Source organism: Vidua chalybeata, chromosome 32 (genome assembly GCF_026979565.1).
Source record: "Vidua chalybeata isolate OUT-0048 chromosome 32, bVidCha1 merged haplotype, whole genome shotgun sequence".
NCBI lineage: Eukaryota > Metazoa > Chordata > Aves > Passeriformes > Viduidae > Vidua > Vidua chalybeata.
Genome location: NC_071561.1, coordinates 713891 through 734187, shown reverse-complemented (window position 1 = coordinate 734187; position 20297 = coordinate 713891). Strand labels below are relative to the sequence as shown.

The 20297-nt window shown below is 56.2% G+C and overlaps 1 protein-coding gene across 1 annotated transcript; it reads right to left on the bottom strand.

Moving 5' to 3' along the window:
• Positions 1–61: 61 nt before the first annotated feature.
• GRIPAP1 (GRIP1 associated protein 1) lies at positions 62–20184 on the bottom strand. Its single transcript, XM_053967967.1, has 23 exons — positions 20101–20184; positions 18615–18740; positions 18154–18220; positions 17980–18041; positions 17243–17269; positions 16279–16386; positions 15194–15305; positions 14326–14459; positions 13537–13572; positions 12829–12860; positions 12339–12386; positions 11546–11624; positions 10398–10490; positions 9516–9575; positions 9372–9416; positions 7892–7978; positions 6203–6259; positions 5984–6083; positions 2972–3084; positions 2052–2186; positions 1883–1976; positions 815–948; positions 62–465 (listed from the first exon to the last, which is right to left on the bottom strand). The coding sequence occupies exons 1-23, from the start codon at positions 20113–20115 to the stop codon at positions 394–396; spliced, it is 1836 nt and encodes a 611-aa protein (XP_053823942.1). The 5' UTR covers positions 20116–20184; the 3' UTR covers positions 62–393.
• Positions 20185–20297: the final 113 nt, after the last annotated feature.

Genomic DNA, 20297 nt, shown 5'->3' with positions numbered 1-20297 from the left:
CCTTTAATGACGTCACCGACTCCGACCACCCTTTCCCAACGCAGAAAATGACGTCACAGGCAGCGATTCACATCGGGTTTATTTGGGGGAGAGAGGGGGGCGCATGCGGGACCCCCTTAAACGGGCAACGCCAGAGTGGGGACCACGTCCTCCTTAAAGAGGCAACGCCCCCGCTCTTAAAGGGGCAACGCCCTCCAGGGAATCCCCCCCCCCCCCACCCTTAAAGGGGCAACGCCATGTAAAGAACCGTCCGGCCTTAAAAGGGCAATGCCGGCGGGGCCCGCCGAGCCCTTAAAGGGGAAACGCCTCCCCCGCAGCAGCGCCCCGGCCGGGGGGCGGAGCCTGCGGGGGGGGAAAGGGTGAGGCCCCGCCCACCAGGAGAGGCCCCGCCCCTCAGGGGGGTCCCGGGGGGGTCGCCTGTTCCTTCCTGAGCTGCGCCAGCTCCTGCGACAGCGACTCCAGGTCCTGCCAAGGGGGGAATGAGGGTGGGAAGAGACCAGGCCCACTGCGCGAGGCCACGCCCTCAGAGCGGCCACACCCTTGTCCTGGCCACGCCCACAGCTGAAAAGCCCCCCCCCTCCCCTTTAAGCCCCCCTTTCATGTCCATAAACCCAGTGATGTCATCATTTATGCCACACCCCCAAATTTTAACCACACCCCCGTTGAGCCCCACCCCATTAAGCCACACCCTCACCCTTTAGCCACACCCCTTTCCATAGACCACACCCATCTCCATAAATGACAGCCATTTTAGAGGCCCCACCCCTTTCTCACATGCCTTTAGGCCACACCCCCGCTGGCCCCGCCCCCTCACCTGTGCCAGGTGCAGGTTCTTGGTCAGCTGCTCCTCCAGGAGGTTCTGCAGCTTCTTGTTCATCTCCCGCAGCCCCTCCTCACCTGGCCCCGCCCCCGCCCCGCGCCGCGCCGGCCCCGCGGGACCCGCGGCCTCTGCGGACAGGTGAGCGACAGGTGAGACAGGTGAGAGGGCACAGGTGAGAGCAGACAGGTGAGAGACAGGTGAGACAGGTGAGAGGGCACAGGTGAGAGCAGACAGGTGAGAGACAGGTGAGACAGGTGAGAGGGCACAGGTGAGAGCAGACAGGTGAGAGACAGGTGAGAGCAAACAGGTGAGACTAGGACAGGTCAGGGGACAGGTGAGATTAGGACAGGTGAGAAGGATCAGATGGATGGGCACAGGTGAGGGACAGGTGAGAGGGGACAGGTGAGGGGGGTTGGGTGAGGCACAGGTGAGAGGACACACCTGAGACTGGGACAGCTGAGAGGTGAGAGAGGACAGGTGAGACTAGGACAGGTCAGGGGACAGGTGAGACTGGGACAGGTGAGAGCAAACAGGTGAGACTAGGACAGGTCAGGGGACAGGTGAGACTGGGACAGGTGAGAAGGATCAGATGGATGGGGACAGGTGAGGAAGGGACAGCTGAGCTGACGGGTGAGTGGGGCCAGGTGAGGGACACGTAGAACAGGTGAGAACAGCGGAACAGGTGAGGGACAGGTGGAACAGGTGAGAGCAGTACCAGGTGAGGGTACAGGTGACAGGTGGAACAGGTGAGAGCAGTGCCAGCTGAGGGTACAGGTGACAGAACAGGTGAAGCACAAGTGGAACAGGTGAGGGACAGGTGAGGGACACGTAGAACAGGTGAGAACAGTGGAACAGGTGAGGGACAGGTGGAACAGGTGAGAGCAGTGCCAGCTGAGGGTACAGGTGACAGGTGGAACAGGTGAGAGCAGTGCCAGCTGAGGGTACAGGTGACAGGTGGAACAGGTGAGAGCAGTGCCAGCTGAGGGTACAGGTGACAGAACAGGTGAAGCACAAGTGGAACAGGTGAGGGTCCAGGTGCCAGGTGAGGCCAGGTGCCCTCACCTGTGCGGCTGTCCCTCACGAAGCTCTGGATGATGGCGCTCTTCCTGCACAGATCCTCGGCCATGGACGCGCTCGACACCTCCAGGTGCCTCACCTGCGCGGGGAGCTGCAGGTGAGCGGCGCCCCAGCCCCGCCCAGCCCCGCCCAGTGCTCCCAGTGCTCCCAGTACCTTCTCCTCCAGCAGCCAGCGCTCCTGCTGGCTCTGGGCCAGCCGCTGGAACAGCTCGGCCACCTCTGCCGGGGACAGGCCCCCCCCGGCCGGGACCCCCCCGGCGCTGCCGCCCCCGGGGCTGCCCGAGCCCGACTGCGCCGGGGGCGGGGCCGGGGGCGGGGCCAGAGCGCGTCAGACCACGCCCGCCAAAGCTCCACCCCGCCGCGGGGTTCGTTCATAAAGGGGAGGGGAGGAATGGCCACGCCCACATTGGGCTGTGCCCCCCCTCAAACCACACCCCCGTTGGGTCACATCCAAGCCACGCCCACAATCAAGCCACGCCCAAATGAGGTGTGCTGTAGTTAAGCCACACCCACCAAGATACGCCCTAAGCCACACCCTCTTTGGGTCACACCCATTTAAGCCACACCCCAAATTAGCAGTGCTCTAATTAAGCCACACCCCGCTGGACCACACCCTATTAAGCCACACCCAAAATTGTGCTCTAATTAAGCCACACCCTCTTAAGCCACACCCCCATTGGGTCACACCCATTTAGGCCGCACCTGGTTGTGCTCTAATTAAGCCACACCCACACGACCACACCCTGTTAAGCCACACCCCACACCCTTTAAAGCAGGGCCACACCCCCAATTAGCACCCAAGCCACACCCCCAGATTTTTACCCTCCATTAAGCCACGCCCTTACATCACACCCCTTAGACCACACCCTAATAAGCCACGCCCTCCCCAAAAACCACACCCATCTAAGCCACACCCAGTTAACCCATTAAGCCACGCCCACAAAGCCACACCCACATGACCTCACCCACACAAACCACGCCCATTCCCAGCTCCCACCTTTCTGAGACCACACCCCCTTTTCCTAAGCCACGCCCCTCTTCGAGACCCCGCCCCCTCCCCGAGGCCACGCCCACCTTGGTGCTGCCGGGGGCGGAGCCATCGCGGCCCAATGAGGACACGGAGCTGCTGTCCCCGCCCGGGCCCCGCCCTGGGGAGGAGCCCCCGTCCAGCCCCAGCTCCTCCAGCCCTGGGGAACCCCAAAATCCCATCAGGGACCCCCAAAATGCACCTGGGAACCCCAAAATCCCATCAGGGACCCCAAAATGCACCTGGGAACCCCAAAATCCCATCAGGGACCCCAAAATGCACCTGGGAACCCCAAAATCCCATCAGGGACCCCCAAAATGCACCTGGGACCCCCAAAATCCCATCAGGGACCCCCAAAATCCCATCAGGGACCCCAAAATGCACCTGGGAACCCCAAAATCCCATCAGGGACCCCCAAAATGCACCTGGGGACCCCCAAAATCCCATCGGGGACCCCAAAATCCCATCAGGGACCCCAAAATGCACCTGGGAACCCCAAAATCCCATCAGGGACCCCCAAAATCCCATCGGGGACCCCAAAATGCACCTGGGACCCCCAAAATCCCATCAGGGACCCCCAAAATGCACCTGGGAACCCCAAAATCCCATCAGGGACCCCAAAATGCACCTGGGAACCCCAAAATCCCATCAGGAACCCCAAAATGCACCTGGGAACCCCAAAATCCCATCAGGGACCCCCAAAATCCCATCAGGAACCCCAAAATGCACCTGGGAACCCCAAAATCCCATCGGGGACCCCCAAAATGCACCTGGGAACCCCAAAATCCCATCAGGAACCCCAAAATGCACCTGGGAACCCCAAAATCCCATCGGGGACCCCCAAAATCCCATCGGGGACCTCAAAATCCCACCAGGGACCCCCAAAATCCCATCGGGGACCCCAAAATGCACCTGGGGACCCCCAAAATCCCATCAGGGACCCCCAAAATCCCATCGGGGACCCCCAAAATCCCATCGGGGACCCCCAAAATCCCATTGGGGACCACAAAATCCCATCAGGGACCCCAAAATCCCATCGGGGACCCCCAAAATCCCATCGGGGACCCCCAAAATCCCATTGGGGACCACAAAATCCCATCAGGGACCCCCAAAATCCCATCAGAGACCCCAAAATCCCACCAGGGACCCCCAAAATCCCACCAGGGACCCATTCTGGGGTTCCTCCTCTCCAAATTTTGGGGCTCCCACTCCTCAAATTTTGGGGTTTCCCCCCCTCCCCAAGAGTTCCCCCTTCCCCAAATTTTGGGATTCCCCCTCCCCAGATTTTGAAATTTCTTTCCTTATTTTGGGGTCTCTCCCAAATTTAGGGGGTCGCCCCCTCCTCCATTTTTGGGTCTCCCCCCACCCCAAATGTTGGGGTCCCTCTCCCAAATTTTGGGGTTCCCCCCTCCACAAATTTTGGGATTCCCACTCCCAAGATTTTGATGTTTCCCCCCAAATTTTGTGGTCTCCTCCAAATTTAGGGGGTCGCCCCCTCCTCCAATTTTGGGGTTGCCCCCTCCCCATATTTTGAGATTTCCCCCCAAATTTTGAGGTTCCCTTCCCATATTTTGAGGTTCCCTCTCCAGATTTTGAGGTTCCCCCCTCCCCATATTTTGAGATTTCCCCCCATATTTTGAGGTTCCCACCTCCCCAAATTTTGAGATTTCCCCCCAGATTTTGAGGTTCCCCCCTCCCCATATTTTGAGGTTCCCCCCTCCCCATATTTTGAGATTTCCCCCCATATTTTGAGGTTCCCCCCTCCCCATATTTTGAGGTTCCCTCCCCAGATTTTGAGGTTCCCCCCTCCCCATATTTTGAGGTTCCCCCCTCCCCAGATTTTGAGGCTCCCCCCTCCCCATATTTTGAGATTTCCCCCCAGATTTTGTGTTCTCCCCCAAATTATGGGCATTTCCCCCCCTCCCCTGATTCTACAGTTTCCCCCCCCCTCCCAAATTTTGCCGTTTCCTCCAATTTTGGGGTTCCACCCCCCCCTCCAAAAATAAAAATTTTGTGGTTTCCCCACAGATTTTAGGGTTCTCCCCCAAATTTAGGGGTTCCCCCCTCCCCATATTTTGAGGTTCCCTCTCCAGATTTTGAGTTTCCCCCCTCCCCATATTTTGAGGCTCCCCCCTCCCCATATTTTGAGATTTCCCCCCAAATTTTGAGGTTCCCTCTCCAGATTTTGAGGTTCCCCCTCCCCATATTTTGAGATTTCCCCCCATATTTTGAGGTTCCCCCCTCCCCAGATTTTGAGGCTCCCCCCTCCCCATATTTTGAGATTTCCCCCCAGATTTTGTGTTCTCCCCCAAATTATGGGCATTTCCCCCCCTCCCCAGATTTTACAGTTTCCCCCCCCCTCCCAAATTTTGCTGTTTCCTCCAATTTTGGGGTTCCACCCCCCCTCCAAAAATAAAAATTTTGTGGTTTCCCCACAGATTTTAGGGTTCTCCCCCAAATTTAGGGGTTCCCCCTCCCCATATTTTGAGGTTCCCTCTCCAGGTGTTGAGGTTCCCCCCTCCCCATATTTTGAGGTTCCCCCTCCCCAGATTTTGAGGTTCCCCCCTCCCCATATTTTGAGATTTCCCCCTCCTCATATTTTGAGATTTCCCCCCAAATTTTGAGGTTCCCTCTCCAGATTTTGAGGTTCCCCCCTCCCCATATTTTGAGATTTCCCCCCAGATTTTGAGGTTCCCACCTCCCCAAATTTTGAGATTTCCCCCCAGTTGAGGTTCCCCCCTCCCCATATTTTGAGGTTCCCCCCTCCCCATATTTTGAGGTTCCCTCCCCAGATTTTGAGGTTCCCCCCTCCCCATATTTTGAGGTTCCCCCCTCCCCAGATTTTGAGGCTCCCCCCTCCCCATATTTTGAGATTTCCCCCCAGATTTTGTGTTCTCCCCCAAATTATGGGCATTTCCCCCCCTCCCCTGATTCTACAGTTTCCCCCCCCCCCCCCAAATTTTGCTGTTTCCTCCAATTTTGGGGATCCAATTTTCCCCAATTTTGGGGTTCCCCTACCCCCCCTCCCAAAAATAAAAATTTTTGGGGTGCCCCCTGACCCGAGCGGTTCCTGCTGGGCACCAGCAGCTCCTGCAGCCGCTCCTGCAGCCGCTCCCCGCGGCGCCGCTCCAGCTGCAGCTGCCTCCGCAGATCCTTCAGCTGTGGGGTTTGGGGGACGTTTGGGGGACGTTTGGGGGAACCCCCAAATCTCTAGGAGGAGGTGGGGGGGTCCCCAAAATTGTCAGGGTGTCCCCAAAACCCCCCCCGGGGTCGCTCACGGCGGCGCTGCCTTTCTTCTCCAGGATGCGCTGCCCGTCCCGCACGTCCTTCAGCTCCTGATCGGGGATTTTTGGGGGGTTTAAAGGGATTTTGTGGGGGGTTTAGAGGATTTTGGGGAGTTTTAAGGGATTTTTTGGGGGATTTGGGGGAGTCTCAGGGGATTTTTGGGGGATTTTAGGGGATTTTTTGGGGGTTTCAGGGGATTTTTGGGGGATTTTAGGGGATTTTTTGGGGGTTTCAGGGGATTTTTGGGGGGGGTAGAGGATTTTGGGGGGTTTAAAGGGATTTTTGGGGGGTTTTAGAGGATTTTGGGAGGCTTAAAGGGATTTTTGGGGGGTTTTAGAGAATTTTGGGGGATTTTTCGGGGGTTTTAGAGGATTTTGGGGAGTTTTAAGGGATTTTTTGGGGGATTTGGGGGAGTCTCAGGGGATTTTTGGGGGATTTTAGGGGATTTTTTGGGGGTTTCAGGGGATTTTTGGGGGATTTTAGGGGATTTTTTGGGGGTTTCAGGGGATTTTTGGGGGGGGTAGAGGATTTTGGGGGGTTTAAAGGGATTTTTGGGGGGTTTTAGAGGATTTTGGGAGGCTTAAAGGGATTTTTGGGGGGTTTTAGAGAATTTTGGGGGATTTTTCGGGGGTTTTAGAGGATTTTGGGGCGTTTTAAGGGATTTTTTGGGGGATTTGAGAGAGTCTCATTGGATTTTTGGGGGATTTTAGGGGATTTTTTGGGGGTTTCAGGGGATTTTTGGGGGATTTTAGGGGATTTTTTGGGGGTTTCAGGGGATTTTTGGGGGGTTTTAGGGGATTTTTTTGGGGTTTCAGGGGATTTTTGGGGGGTTTTAGAGGATTTTAGAGGATTTTGGGGGATTTTAAGGGATTTTTGGGAGGTTTTAGAGGATGTTTGGGGGATTTTAAGGGATTTTGGGGGGTTTTAGAGAATTTTGGGGGATTTTAAGGGATTTTTCGGGGGTTTAAAGGATTTTGGGGCGTTGTAAGGGATTTTTTGGGGGATTTGGTGGAGTCTCAGGGGATTTTTGGGGGATTTTAGGGGATTTTTTTGTGGTTTCAGGGGATTTAAGGGGGTTTTGGGGGTATTTTGGGGGAGTTGGGTCATTTTAGGGGATTGTTGGAGGGTTTTAGGGGATTTTGGGGAGTTTTGGGGGGGGTTGGTGATTTTGAAGGCTTTTAGGGGATTTTGGGGCTGTTTTGAAGCTGTTTTAGGGGATTTTGGGACAGTTTTGGGCGTTTCAGGCTGTTTTGGGGCAGTTTTGGGGCTGTTTCGGGGGATTTTGGGGCTGTTTCAGGGGATTTTGGGGCAGTTTTGGGAGTTTCAGGCTGTTTTGGGGCAGTTTTGGGGCTGTTTTGAGGCAGTTTTGGGGCTGTTTCGGGGGATTTTGGGACATTTTGGGGGGTTTCAGGCTGTTTTGGGGCAGTTTTGGGGCTGTTTCAAGGGATTTTGAGGCAGTTTTGGGGCTGTTTCGGGGAATTTGGGGACATTTTTGGGGGGTTTCAGGCTGTTTTGGGGCAGTTTTGGGGCTGTTTCAGGGTATTTTGGGACATTTTGGGGGGTTTCGGGCTGTTTTGGGGCAGATTTGGGGCTGTTTTGGGGCAGTTTTGGGGCTGTTTCGGGGGATTTTGGGGCTGTTTCGGGGGATTTTGGGGCAGTTTTTGGGGATTTTGGGGTCTCACCTGTCTCAGGGCGCGTCCCTCGGCCTCGTGCAGCTCCCGCAGCCGCTGCTCCTCCCCCAGCGCCGCCCGCAGCTGCCCCAGCTCCTCCTGAGGGGACATTTGGGGACATTTGGGGACATTTGGGGACATTTGGGGACATTTGGGGACAATCTGGGACATTTGGGGACATTTGGGGACATTTGGGGACATTTGGGGACATTTGGGGACAATCTGGGACATTTGGGGACATTTGGGGACATTTGGGGACATTTGGGGACAATCTGGAGATATTTGGGGACATTTGGGGACAATCTGGAGATATTTGGGGTCAATTTGGAGACGTTTGAAGACATTTGGGGGATATTTGGGGACATTTTGGGACGTTTAGGGACAATGCGGAGATGTTTGGGGACATTTGGGGACAATTCAGGGACATTTGGGGACAAATCACCCCAAAATCCCTCCAAGTTTACCTCAAATCCCAAAATCCCTCCAAAAATTACCCCCAAATCCCCTAGAATTTCCCCAAAAAATCCCCCAAATTTACCTCAAATCCCCCCAAAATTCACCAAAATCCCCCCAAAATTTACCCCAAATCCCCCAAATTTACCTCAAATCCCCCCAAAATTTACCCCAAATCCCCCAGATTTACCCCAAATCCCTTTAAAATCCAAAAAAAATTCCCCCAAATTCCCCAAAATTTCCTTCAAATTTACCTCAAATCACCCCAAATTTACCTCAAATCACCCCAAAACCCCCCAAAATTTACCTCAAATCACCCCAAATTTACCTCAAATCACCACAAAATCCCCCAAAATTTACCCCAAATCCCCCAAATTTACCTCAAATCACCCCAAAATCCCCCAAAATTTCCCCCAAATCCCCCAAATTTACCTCAAATCACCCCAAAATCCTCCAAAATTTCCCCCAAATCCCCCAAATTTACCTCAAATCACCCCAAAATCCTCCAAAATTTCCCCCAAATCCCACAAATTTACTTCAAATCACCCCAAAATTTACCCAAATCCCACAAATTTACCTCAAATCACCACAAAATCCCCCCAAATTTACCCCAAATCCCACAAATTTACCTCAAATCACCCCAAAATTCCCCAAAATCCCCCAAATTTACCTCAAATCACCCCAAAATCCTCCAAAATTTCCCCAAAATCCCCCAAATTTACCTCAAATCACCACAAAATCCCCCAAAATTTCCCCCAAATCCCCCAAATTTACCTCAAATCACCCCAAAATCCTCCAAAATTTCCCCCAAATCCCCCAAATTTACCTCAAATCACCACAAAATCCCCCAAAATTTCCCCCAAATCCCCCAAATTTACCTCAAATCCCCCCAAAATTTACCCAAATCCCCCCAAAATCCTCCGGATTTACCCCAAATCCCTTCAAAATCTCAAAAAATTTACCCTAAATCCCCCAAAATTCACCCCCAGCTCCCCAAAATTTACCTGAAATCCCCCAAATTTCCCCAAACCCCACTGACCTCGAGCTGCCCCCGCTGCTGCTCCTGCTCCTCCCGCAGCCGCTCCTGGGGGGGCACAGGGGGGGTTTTGGGGGGGGGTCCCCGATGCCTGGGGGGGACCCCAAAAGTGGGGAGGGGTCTCGGGGTGGGGTTTTTTGGGGTCACCTGGGCGGCCTCGGCCTCGTGCAGGCGCTGGCGCAGCTCCTCCCGCTCACCTGAGCACACCTGGGGGCACCCCAAAATCTGCCTGGGGACCCCAAAACCCCCCCGGGAACCCCAAAATCTGCCTGGGGACCCCAAAACCCCCCCGGGAACCCCAAAATCTGCCTGGGGACCCCAAAATCTGCCTGGGAACCCCAAAAATCCTCGAGAACCCCAAAATCTGCCTGGGAACCCCAAAAATCCTCGAGAACCCCAAAATCTGCCTGGGGACCCCAAAACCCCCCCGGGAACCCCAAAATCTGCCTGGGGACCCCAAAACCCCCCCGGGAACCCCAAAATCTGCCTGGGGACCCCAAAACCCCCCCGGGAACCCCAAAAATCCTCGAGAACCCCAAAATCTGCCTGGGAATCCCCCAAAAAATTCCCCAGGACCCTCCCAAACCCACCCAGGACCCCCCAAAGCCCTCCAGGGCCCCCCAAATCCCCCCCAAAGCCCTCCAGGACTCCCCAAAACCCTTCCAGGACCCCCCAAATCCCCCCTAAACCCTTCCAGGGCCCCCAAAATCCCCCCCAAATCCCCCCTAGGACCCCCCAAATCCCCCCCAAACCCCTCCAGGACCCCTCAAATCCCCCCCAAACCCCTCCAGGACCCCCCAAATCCCCCCTAAACCCCTCCAGGACCCCCCAAATCCCCCCCAAACCCCTCCAGGACCCCCCAAATCCCCCCTAAACCCTTCCAGGGCCCCCGAAATCCCCCCAAATCCCCCCTAGGACCCCCCGAATCCCCCCCAAACCCCTCCAGGGCCCCCCAAATCCCCCCCAAACCCCTCCAGGACCCCCCAAATCCCCCCAAACCCCCCCAAGACCCCCCAGACCCCCCTGTACCTGCAGCTCCCTCTCCAGCCTCTCCCTCTGGCTCCGGCTGTCCCGCAGCTCCCGGGCCTGGGCCTCGCTCAGATCCCGCAGCCCCCCCTGGGCCTGCCCCAAACAAACCCCAAAATCACCCCAAAACCACCCCACAGTCACTGCGGGGTTCTATGGGGTCCCTATGGGGTCCTGAGGGGTCCTGAGGGGATCTATGGGGTCTCTATGGGGTCCTGAGGGGTTCTATGGGGTTCTATGGGGATCTATGGGGTTCTATGGAGATCTATGGGGTTCTATGGGGTCCCTATGGGGTCCCTATGGGGTCCTGAGGGGATCTATGGGGTCTCTATGGGGTCCTGAGGGGTTCTATGGGGCCCCTATGGGGTCCTGTGGGGTCCTGAGGGGATCTGTGGGTCCCTATGGGGTTCTATGGGGTCCCTATGGGTTCCCTATGGGGTTCTATGGGGTTCTATGGGTTCCCATGGGGTTCTATGGGTCCCTATGGGGCTCTATGGGGTTCTATGGGGTTCTATGGGGTTCTATGGGTTCCTATGGGGTTCAATGGGGATCTATGGGGTCCCTATGGGGTTCTATGGGGTCCTGAGGGGATCTATGGGGTCCCTATGGGGTTCTATGGGTTCCTATGGGGTTCTATGGGGTCCCTACAGGGTTCTATGGGGTCCCTATGGGGTTCTATGGGTTCCTATGGGGTTCAATGGGGATCTATGGGTTCCCTATGGGGTTCTATGGGGTCCTGAGGGGATCTATGGGGTCCCTATGGGGTTCTATGGGGGTCTATGGGGTTCTATGGGTTCCTATGGGGTTCTATGGGGGTCTATGGGGTCCCTATGGGGTTCTATGGGTCCCTATGGAGTCTGGGGGGTCCCTGTGGGGTCTGTAAGGTCCCTATGGGGTTTTATGGGGTTGTGCAGGCTCTATAGGGTTCCTATGGGCTCTATAGGGTTCCTATGGGCTCTATGGGGTTCCTATGGGCTCTATGGGGTTCCTATGGGGTCTGTGGGGTCTGGGGGTCCCTATGGGGTCTGGAGGTCCCTATGGGGTCTGTGGGGTCTGGGGGTTCCTATGGGTTCTGTGGGTCCCTATGGGGTCCCTATGGGGTCTGTGGGGTCCCTATGGGGTCTGGGGGTCCCTATGGGGTCCTGCCCCACCTTGGTGGCCGCCTCCAGCTCCTGCTGCAGCCGCCGGCCCCGAGCCTGCAGCTCCTGCGCCTGCGCGTCCCAGCGGGCCCTGGGGACACCCCAAACCATCGGGACACCCCAAAAACACCCCAAAAACACCCCAAAAACACCCTAAAACATCGGGACACCCCAAAAACACCCCAAAAACACCCCAAACCATCGGGACACCCCCAAAACACCCCAAAAACACCCCAAACCATCGGGACACCCCCAAAACACCCCAAAAACACCCCAAACCATCGGGACACCCCCAAAACACCCCAAAAACACCCCAAACCATCGGGACACCCCCAAAACACCCCAAAAACACCCCAGAAACACCCCAAAAACATCGGGGACACCCCAAAAACACCCCAAAAACACCCCAAAAACACCCCAAAAACATCGGGGACACCCCAAAAACACCCCAAAAACACCCCAGAAACATCCCAAAAACACCCCAAACCATCGGGGACACCCCAAAAAACCCCAAAACACCCCAAAAACACCCCAAACCCACCCCAAACCATCGGGGACACCCCAAAAAAGCATCAGGGACACGCCAAAGCCACCGTGGGGTATCCCAAAAAACACTCTGGGACCCCAAAAACATCAAGGACACCCCAAAAACATCCCAAAGCCCACCTGGGACACCCCAAAATCCCCCCAAAATCCATCTGGGAGCCCCCAAAATCCCCCTGGGACCCAAAATTCCCCCCCAAATCACCAAAAATCCCCCAAAATTCCCTAAAAATCCCCCAAAATTCCCCCCCAAATCCCCCACCGGCTCTCCTGGAGCAGCGTCTCCTTCTCCTCCTGCTGGCGGAGAAAACTGGGGAAAAAACAGGGAAAAATGGGCAAAAATGGGGAAAAAAGGGAAAATTGGGAGGAAAGGGGGAAAAAAATGGGAGAAATGGGGGAAAAATGGGGAATAACAGGTGAAAAATTGGGGGGAAATGGGGAGGAAGAAGGAAAAAGGGAAAAAAAAAAGGGGAAAATTAAGGTAAAATATGGGAAAAATGGAGGGGAAAATGGGGAAAAAATGAGGGAAATGGAGAGAAAGAAGAAAAAATGGGGAAAATTGGAGGAGAATGCAGGAAAATTATGGAAAATTAATTAAAAATTGGGGAGAAATGGGGGAAAATAGGCAAAAAATGGGGGAAATGGGGAGGGGTGGGGAAAAATGAAGAAAAATGGGGGGAAATGGGGGCAAAAGAGGAAAAATGGGTAAAAAAAATCCCAAAAATCCCCCAAAATGTTGCCAAAATTCTCACCTTTCCCGCTGTTCCCGCAGCTCCTCCGTCAGCTGGGAAATTTGGGGTGGGGGGCACAAAATTGAGGAGGGGGCACCACTTGGAGCCCCCCCAAATCCCAGAATTCCGCCCCAAATTCTCCCCAAAAATGCTCCCCAAAATCCCAAATCGCTCTGGGATCCAAATCCCCAAAAATTTCACGGCCAGGAACTGCCAAATTTCCACTTGGAGGCTCCCAAAAAAGCCCCAAATTCTCCTCAAATCCCACCAGAAAAAGCCCCAAATCCCCCAAAAAAACAAATCCTCCCAAAAAATCCCAAATATCACCCAAATCCTCTCAAAAAAAACCCAAATCCTCCCAAAAAAACCCCAAATCCTCCCAAAAAAAACCCAAATCCTCCCAAAAAAAACCCAAATCTCACCCAAATCCTCCCAAAAAAAACCCCAAATCCTCCCCAAATCCTCCCAAAAAAACCCAAATCCACTCAAAAAAAAACCCAAATCCTCCCAAAAAAAACCCAAATCCTCTCAAAAAAACCCAAATCCTCCCCAAAAACCCCAAAACCTCCCAAAAAAAACCCCAAATCCTCCCAAAAAAAACCCAAATCCTCCCAAATCCTCCCAAAAAAAACCCCAAATCCTCCCCAAATCCTCCCAAAAAAACCCCAAAATCTTCTCAAAAAAACCCCAAATCCTCCCAAAAAACCCCAAATTTCCCTTCCCCCTCACCTTGGCCACCTCCTCCTGCAGCTGGGCCACCTCTGCCTGCAAGAGACCCCCGTGAGACCCCCCCAAATTCCACCTCCCCCCTCCCCAAAATCCCCCCCAAATTCTCCATCCCTCGAAATCCCAAATTTCCCCCCAAAAATTTCCTCCTCAGAGCCCCCCTCCCCATAAAAACCCCCAAATCTCCCCTCAAAAATCCCCCAAATTTATTCCAGACCCCAAAATTCCTTTGAGACCCCCCCCAAAAAAACCCTCCAAAATCCCCCCAAAACATCCCTGACCCCCCCCCCACATTTATTCCCCTCCCAAAAATTCCCCCCCAGACCCCCCAAAAAACCCCAGACCCCCCCAAAAAAATCAAAATCCCCAAAAAAAACCTCCCCAGACCCCCCAAAATCCCCCCCAAAAAAAACCCCAGAGCCCCCAAAATCCCCCCCAAAAAAAACCCCAGATCCCCCAAAATCCCCCCAAAAAAACCCAGACCCCCCAAAATCCCCCCAAAAAAACCCCAGACCCCCCAAAAAAGCCCCCAGACCCCCCAACCCCCCCCAAAAAAACTCCAGACCCTCCCAAAATACCCAGACCCCCCAAAATCCCCCCAAAAAAAACCCAGACCCCCCAAAATCCCCCCAAAAAAGCCCCCAGACCCCCCCAAAATCCCCCCAAAAAAGCCCCCAGACCCCCAAAAAAGCCCCCAGACCCCCAAAATCCCCCCCAAAAAACGCAGACCCCCCAAAATCCCCCCAAAAAAACCTCCCCAGACCCCCCAAAATCCCCTCAAATCCCCCCTACCTGGACAGGGGGTGCAGGGGGGTCCCTGGGGGGGGCGTCCCCCCCTCCCCCCTCCTCTTCCTTCTCTTTTTGGGGGGGGTCTGGGGGGGCTGGGAGTGGGGGGAGGGGCATCAGAGACCCTGAATCCTCTCCCCCCCCCTCCCCAAAATCCCACCTGGGACCCCCAAAACTCCACCCCAGAGTTTTGGGGACCCTCTCAGACCCCCCCCCCCCCCAAAATTTTAGAGCCTTCCCCCCTAAAAAAAAAAAACCCAAAACCCCCCAAAATCCCCCCCAGACCCCCAAATTCTCAGAGACCCCCCCCAAAATCTCCCCCAGACCCCCAAATTCTCAGAGACCCCCCCTAAAATCCCCCCCAGACCCCCAAATTCTCAGCCCCCCCCCCAAAATCCCCCCCAGACCCCCAAATTCTCAGGCCCCCCCCCAAAATCCCCCCCAGACCCCCAAATTCTCAGAACCCCCCCAAAATCTCCCCCAGACCCCCAAATTCTCAGAGACCCCCCCCAAAATCTCCCCCAACCCCCAAATTCTCAGAGCCCCCCCCCCAAAATCTCCCCCAACCCCCAAATTCTCAGAGACCCCCCCCAAAATCCCCCCCAGACCCCCAAATTCTCAGAGACCCCCCCCCAAAATCCCCCCCAGACCCCCAATTTCTTAGAACCCCCCCCCGAAACTCTCCTCAGGACCCCCCCCCCAACCCCCCCAAATTCTCAGAGACCCCCCCCAAAACACCCCAGGAGCCCCCCAAACTTCTGAGACCCCCCCTCCCCAAATTCCCCTGGGACCCCCCCCCAAAACCCCTCCCAGACCCCCCCTCACCTTCGGGGGCCCCCCCATCCCCTTGGGGGGGCTGGGCTGAGCTCGGGGGGGTCCCGGGGGGGTCCTGGGGGGCCCCGGGGGGGTCTCGGGGGGCTCCCCCCGCCCCCCCCCTCCTGCAGCCGCCGGTTCTCCTCCTCGAGCCCCTCGATCTGGGCACAGAGCTGGGACCCCCCCCCCCCAAAAAAAATCAACCCCAAAATCAACCCTGGGACCCCCAAAATCCACCCCAGAATCACCCCGGGACCCCCAAAATCCACCCCAAAATCAACCCTGGGACCCCCAAAATCCACCCCAGAATCACCTCTGGGACCCCCAAAATCCACCCCAGAATCACCTCTGGGACCCCCAAAATCCACCCCAAAATCAACCCTGGGACCCCCAAAATCAACCCTGATACCCCCCCCCAAAACTGCCCCCAAAATCACCCCAAGACCCCCAAAATCCACCCCAAAATCAACCCTGGGACCCCCAAAATCCACCCCAGAATCACCTCTGGGACCCCCAAAATCCACCCCAGAATCACCTCTGGGACCCCCAAAATCCACCTCAAAATCAACCCTGGGACCCCCAAAATCAACCCTGGGACCCCCCAGGGGGGGGGGTTTTGGGCCCCACCTTGGCCAGCTCCTGCAGCAGGGTGCTGGGGGTGTCAGGTGGGATTTTGGGGGGATTTTGGGGGGTTTTGGGGGGGATTTTGGGGGGATTTTGGGGGGCCCACCTTGGCCAGCTCCCGCAGCAGGGTGCTGGGGGTGTCAGGTGGGATTTTGGGGGGATTTTGGGGGGATTTTGGGGGGATTTTGGGGGGATTTTGGGGGGTTTTGGGGGCCCACCTTGGCCAGCTCCCGCAGCAGGGTGCTGGGGGTGTCAGGTGGGATTTTGGGGGGATTTTGGGGGGTTTTGGGGGGGATTTTGGGGGGATTTTGGGGGGCCCACCTTGGCCAGCTCCCGCAGCAGGGTGCTGGGGGTGTCAGGTGGGATTTTGGGGGGGATTTTGGGGGGATTTTGGGGGGTTTTGGGGGGTTTTGGGGGCCCACCTTGGCCAGCTCCCGCAGCAGGGTGCTGGGGGTGTCAGGTGGGATTTTGGGGGGATTTTGGGGGGATTTTGGGGGGTTTTGGGGGGTTTTGGGGCCCCACCTTGGCCAGCTCCCGCAGCAGGGTGCTGTTCTGCAGACGGAAATCGTCCTCTTGGCTCTGCAGCTTCCCCTGGAGCATCCTGGTCTCCCCCAGCAGGGCCTCCACCTCCTGGGGACCCCAAAAATGGGATCAGACACCCCAAAAATGGGGTCAGAGACCCTAAAAATGGGATCAGGCACCCCAAAAATGGGATCACACACCCCAAAAATGAACACAGGAATCCCAGAAATGGGCTCAGAGACCCCAAAAATGGGATCAGACACCTCAAAAATGGACCCAGACACCCCAAAAATGGGTTCAGAGACCCCAAAAATGACCACAGGAACCCCAAAAATGGGCTCAGACCCCAAAAATGGGATCAGACACCCCAAAAATGGGCTCAGACACCCCAAAAATGAATAGAGACCCCAAAAACGGGGTCACACACCCCCAAAATGGGCTCAGACACCCCAAAATGGGCTCAGACACCCCAAAAACGGGCCCAGACACCCCAAAAATGGGATCAGACACCCCAAAAATGGACCCAGACACCCCAAGAACGGGCTCAGACACCCCAAAAACGGGCCCAGACACCCCAAAAATGAACACAGGAACCCCAAAAATGGGCTCAGACACCCCAAAAATGAATACAGGAACCCCAAAAATGGGCTCAGACCCCAAAAATGGGATCAGACACCCCAAAAATGGGCTCAGACACCCCAAAAATGAATAGAGACCCCAAAAACGGGGTCACACACCCCCAAAATGGGCTCAGACACCCCAAAAATGGGATCAGACACCCCAAAAACGGGTTCAGACACCCCAAAAATGAATACAAGAACCCCAAAAATGGGATCAGACCCCCCCAAAATACCCCTGAACCCCCCCCAGACACCCCAAAATGAACCCAGAGATTCCAAAACACCCCCCAAGACCCCCCAAAATCCTCCTGGGACCCCCCCAAAATCCCCCCACCAGGACCCACCTGGGCCTTCTTGCTCTTGCTGAGGGCCTGGAAAAGAAGGGGAGGGGTCTCAGGGGGGGTTTGGGGGGCTCAGGGGGGGTCCCGGGGGGTCTGAGGGGAATTTGGGGCTCTTGGGGGGTCTCAGGTGGGGACAAAGGGGGTCATGGGGGGAATTTCTGGGGGATTTTGGGGGTCCTGGAGGGTCATGAGAGGAATTTGGGGAATTTTTGGGGGGGTAAAAAGGTGGGGGGGGTCATGGGGGGTCACGAGGAGGATTTGGGGTTTTTTGGGGGGGTCTCAAAGAGAATTTGGGGGGTCACAAAGAAAATTTGGGGTTTTTTTTGGAGGGTCACGAGGAGAATTTGGGGTTTTTTTGTGGGGGTCTCGAGAATAATTTGGGTTTTTTTTGGGGGGGTCACGAGGAGGATTTGGGGTTTTTTTTGGGGGGTCTCAACGAGAATTTGAGGGATTTTTTTGGGGGGGTCTCGAGAATAATTTGGAGCTTTTTGGGGGGGGGTCACAAGAAGAATTGGGGGTTTTTTTAGGTGGTCATGAGAAGAATTTGGGGTTTTTTGGGGGGGTCACGAGGAGAATTTGGGGTTTTTTTGGGGGGGTCTCGAGAATAATTTGGGTTTTTTTGGGGGGGTCACGAGGAGGATTTGGGGTTTTTTTTGGGGGGGTCACAAGAAGAATTTGGGGTTTTTTTTTAGGTGGTCATGAGAAGAATTTGGGTTTTTTTTGGGGGGGTCCAGCCTCACCTTGTTGGCCTTGGCCAGGTCCCTGTCCAGCGTCTGCACCCGCTGCCGCAGCCCCGACAGCTCTGGGGGGGGGGGGTCACAGCCGTGAGGAGGGGGCTGCGGGACCCCTCCCCAGCTCCTGGAGACCCCAAAAAAAACCCCAAAATTCCACCCCCCCCCTTCCCCCGGCCGTACCGGCGCCGTTCTTGCGCAGCTCATCCGACAGCCGGTAGTTCTCGGTGCGCAGCTCCAGCAGCTGCGCCTGGCGGGCACCGGGGGGGGTTTGAGGGGCAAAAAGACCCCCGAGACCCCCCCCCAAAATACCTTCGGTTCCTCCCAGACCCCTCCGAGCCCCCCAGGACCCTTCAGATCTCCCCTAAATCCCCCCCCCCAAAAAAACCCAGAACCCCCCCGAGCCTGACACACCCAGGGACCCCCAAAACCGACCCCAGGACCCCCTCAGCTCTCCCAGAGCCCCCCCAGGACCCCTCACAACCTCCCCGAGCCCCCCAGGGCACCCCCGAATCCCCCCAAAAGCCCCCTGAGAACCCTTTTAAGACCCCACCGTGATTCTCCCACGACCCCTCTCAGGCCCCTCAGACCGCCGGGAGCCCCCCCAGGTCCTCCCCGAGCCCCCCGGGACCCCCCGGCCGCACCTGCATCCTTTGGAACTCCTCGGCCGACAGGGCCTGCGCCATCTTGGCGCTGGGGTTCCCCCCCCCGCGGGAGGGGCCGGAAGTGACCGCTCTACCCCGGCGCGGGGTCATAGAGACGCCAAGGCACTGCCGGGACCAAGATCATAGAGTTCGGTCCTCCTAGCCGGCCAGAGCGGCCAGGAGAATGCTAAAGTTTAGACCTCCTAGCCGGCCAGAGCGGCCAGGCGGATCATAGAGCTCAGTCCTCCCCGGCGGGACCATAGAGAGCTCTCGGGGCGGCACAAACCTTCTCCCCCCGCGTTTTTGGGGTGTCCTGGGGGGGTCTGCGGCTGTGTCCCCCCTCCCAGAGGGAGCGCAGGGATCCCCTCAGGGCCAATACAAGCCCTCTGGTGGTGGAGGTCTCCTGGGACCACCCCCCCCTCCCCAAATTCTCTGGCCCCCCTCAGGGATCCCCTCGGCTCTGGAGCCCCCCCAGTGCCACAGGGACCTGGCAGTGCAGGTGACAGCGGCTGGATCTGTGCCCAGGTGTGCCCAGGTGAGCACCGTTTCCCCCTCAGCTGCCCCTCAAACCCTCCACAGGTGCCATTTCCACCCTCATCGCCCTCACGGGCTCCATTTCCCTCTCAGCTGCCCCTCAAACCCTCCACAGGCGCCATTTCCACCCTCATCGCCCTCCCGGGCTTTTGTCCCCTCATGGGCACCTTTTTTCCCTTCAGTGCCCCTCATGGGGCTCTATTTTCCCCTCAAACCCATCACAGGTGCAATTTCCTCCCTCATCGCCCTCATGGACATCATTTCACCCTCACAGGATTCATATTTCCCACTAATCCCCCTCACAGGTTCCATTTTCCCCCTCATCACCCTCAGGGACACCATTTGTTCCCTCACGGCCTCCATTTTCCCCCTCAGCTGCCCCTGAAACCCTTCATAGGCACCATTTCCACCCTCACCGCCCTCACAGACATCGTTTAATGATGATCTGTTTGATCATTGTCACCATTTCACCCTCATTCCCCTCACGGGCTCCATTTCCCCCTCAGGTGCCCCTCAAACCCTCCACAGGCGCCATTTCCACCCTCATCCCCCTCACAGACATCATTTAATGATGATCTGTTTGATCACTGTCACCATTTCACTCCCAACCCCTCACGGCCTCCATTTCCCCCTCAGCTGCCCCTCAAACCCTTCACAGGCGCCATTTCCACCCTCATCCCCCTCACGGGCTTTTGTCCCCTCATGGGCACTTTTTTCCTTCACTGCTCCCATGGGGCTCTATTTTCCCCTCAAACCCCTCACAGGTGCAATTTCCTCCCTCACGGACATCATTTCACCCTCACAGGTTTCATATTTCCCCCTGATCCCCCTCACAGGTTCCATTTCTCCCATCAGGAGCCCCTCAAACCCTTCACAGGCACCATTTTCACCCTCATCCCCCTCACAGGCTCTATTTTCCACTTTCACTGACTTGATATTTCCCCCTCCTCACCCTCATGGGCTCCATTTTTCCCTCCTTTACCCCTCACAGAGAATATTCCCCCCCTCAGCTGCCTGGGCCATCCTGTATTTCTGGGGATCGGTGCGAGAGGAAAGTGCGGGATGAGCCGGAGGAGAAAAAAAGGAGACGGGGGAAGGGCTGGAGAGGGGCGGGGCGAGGGTGGAGTTATGCAGATAACCAAGGCCGTG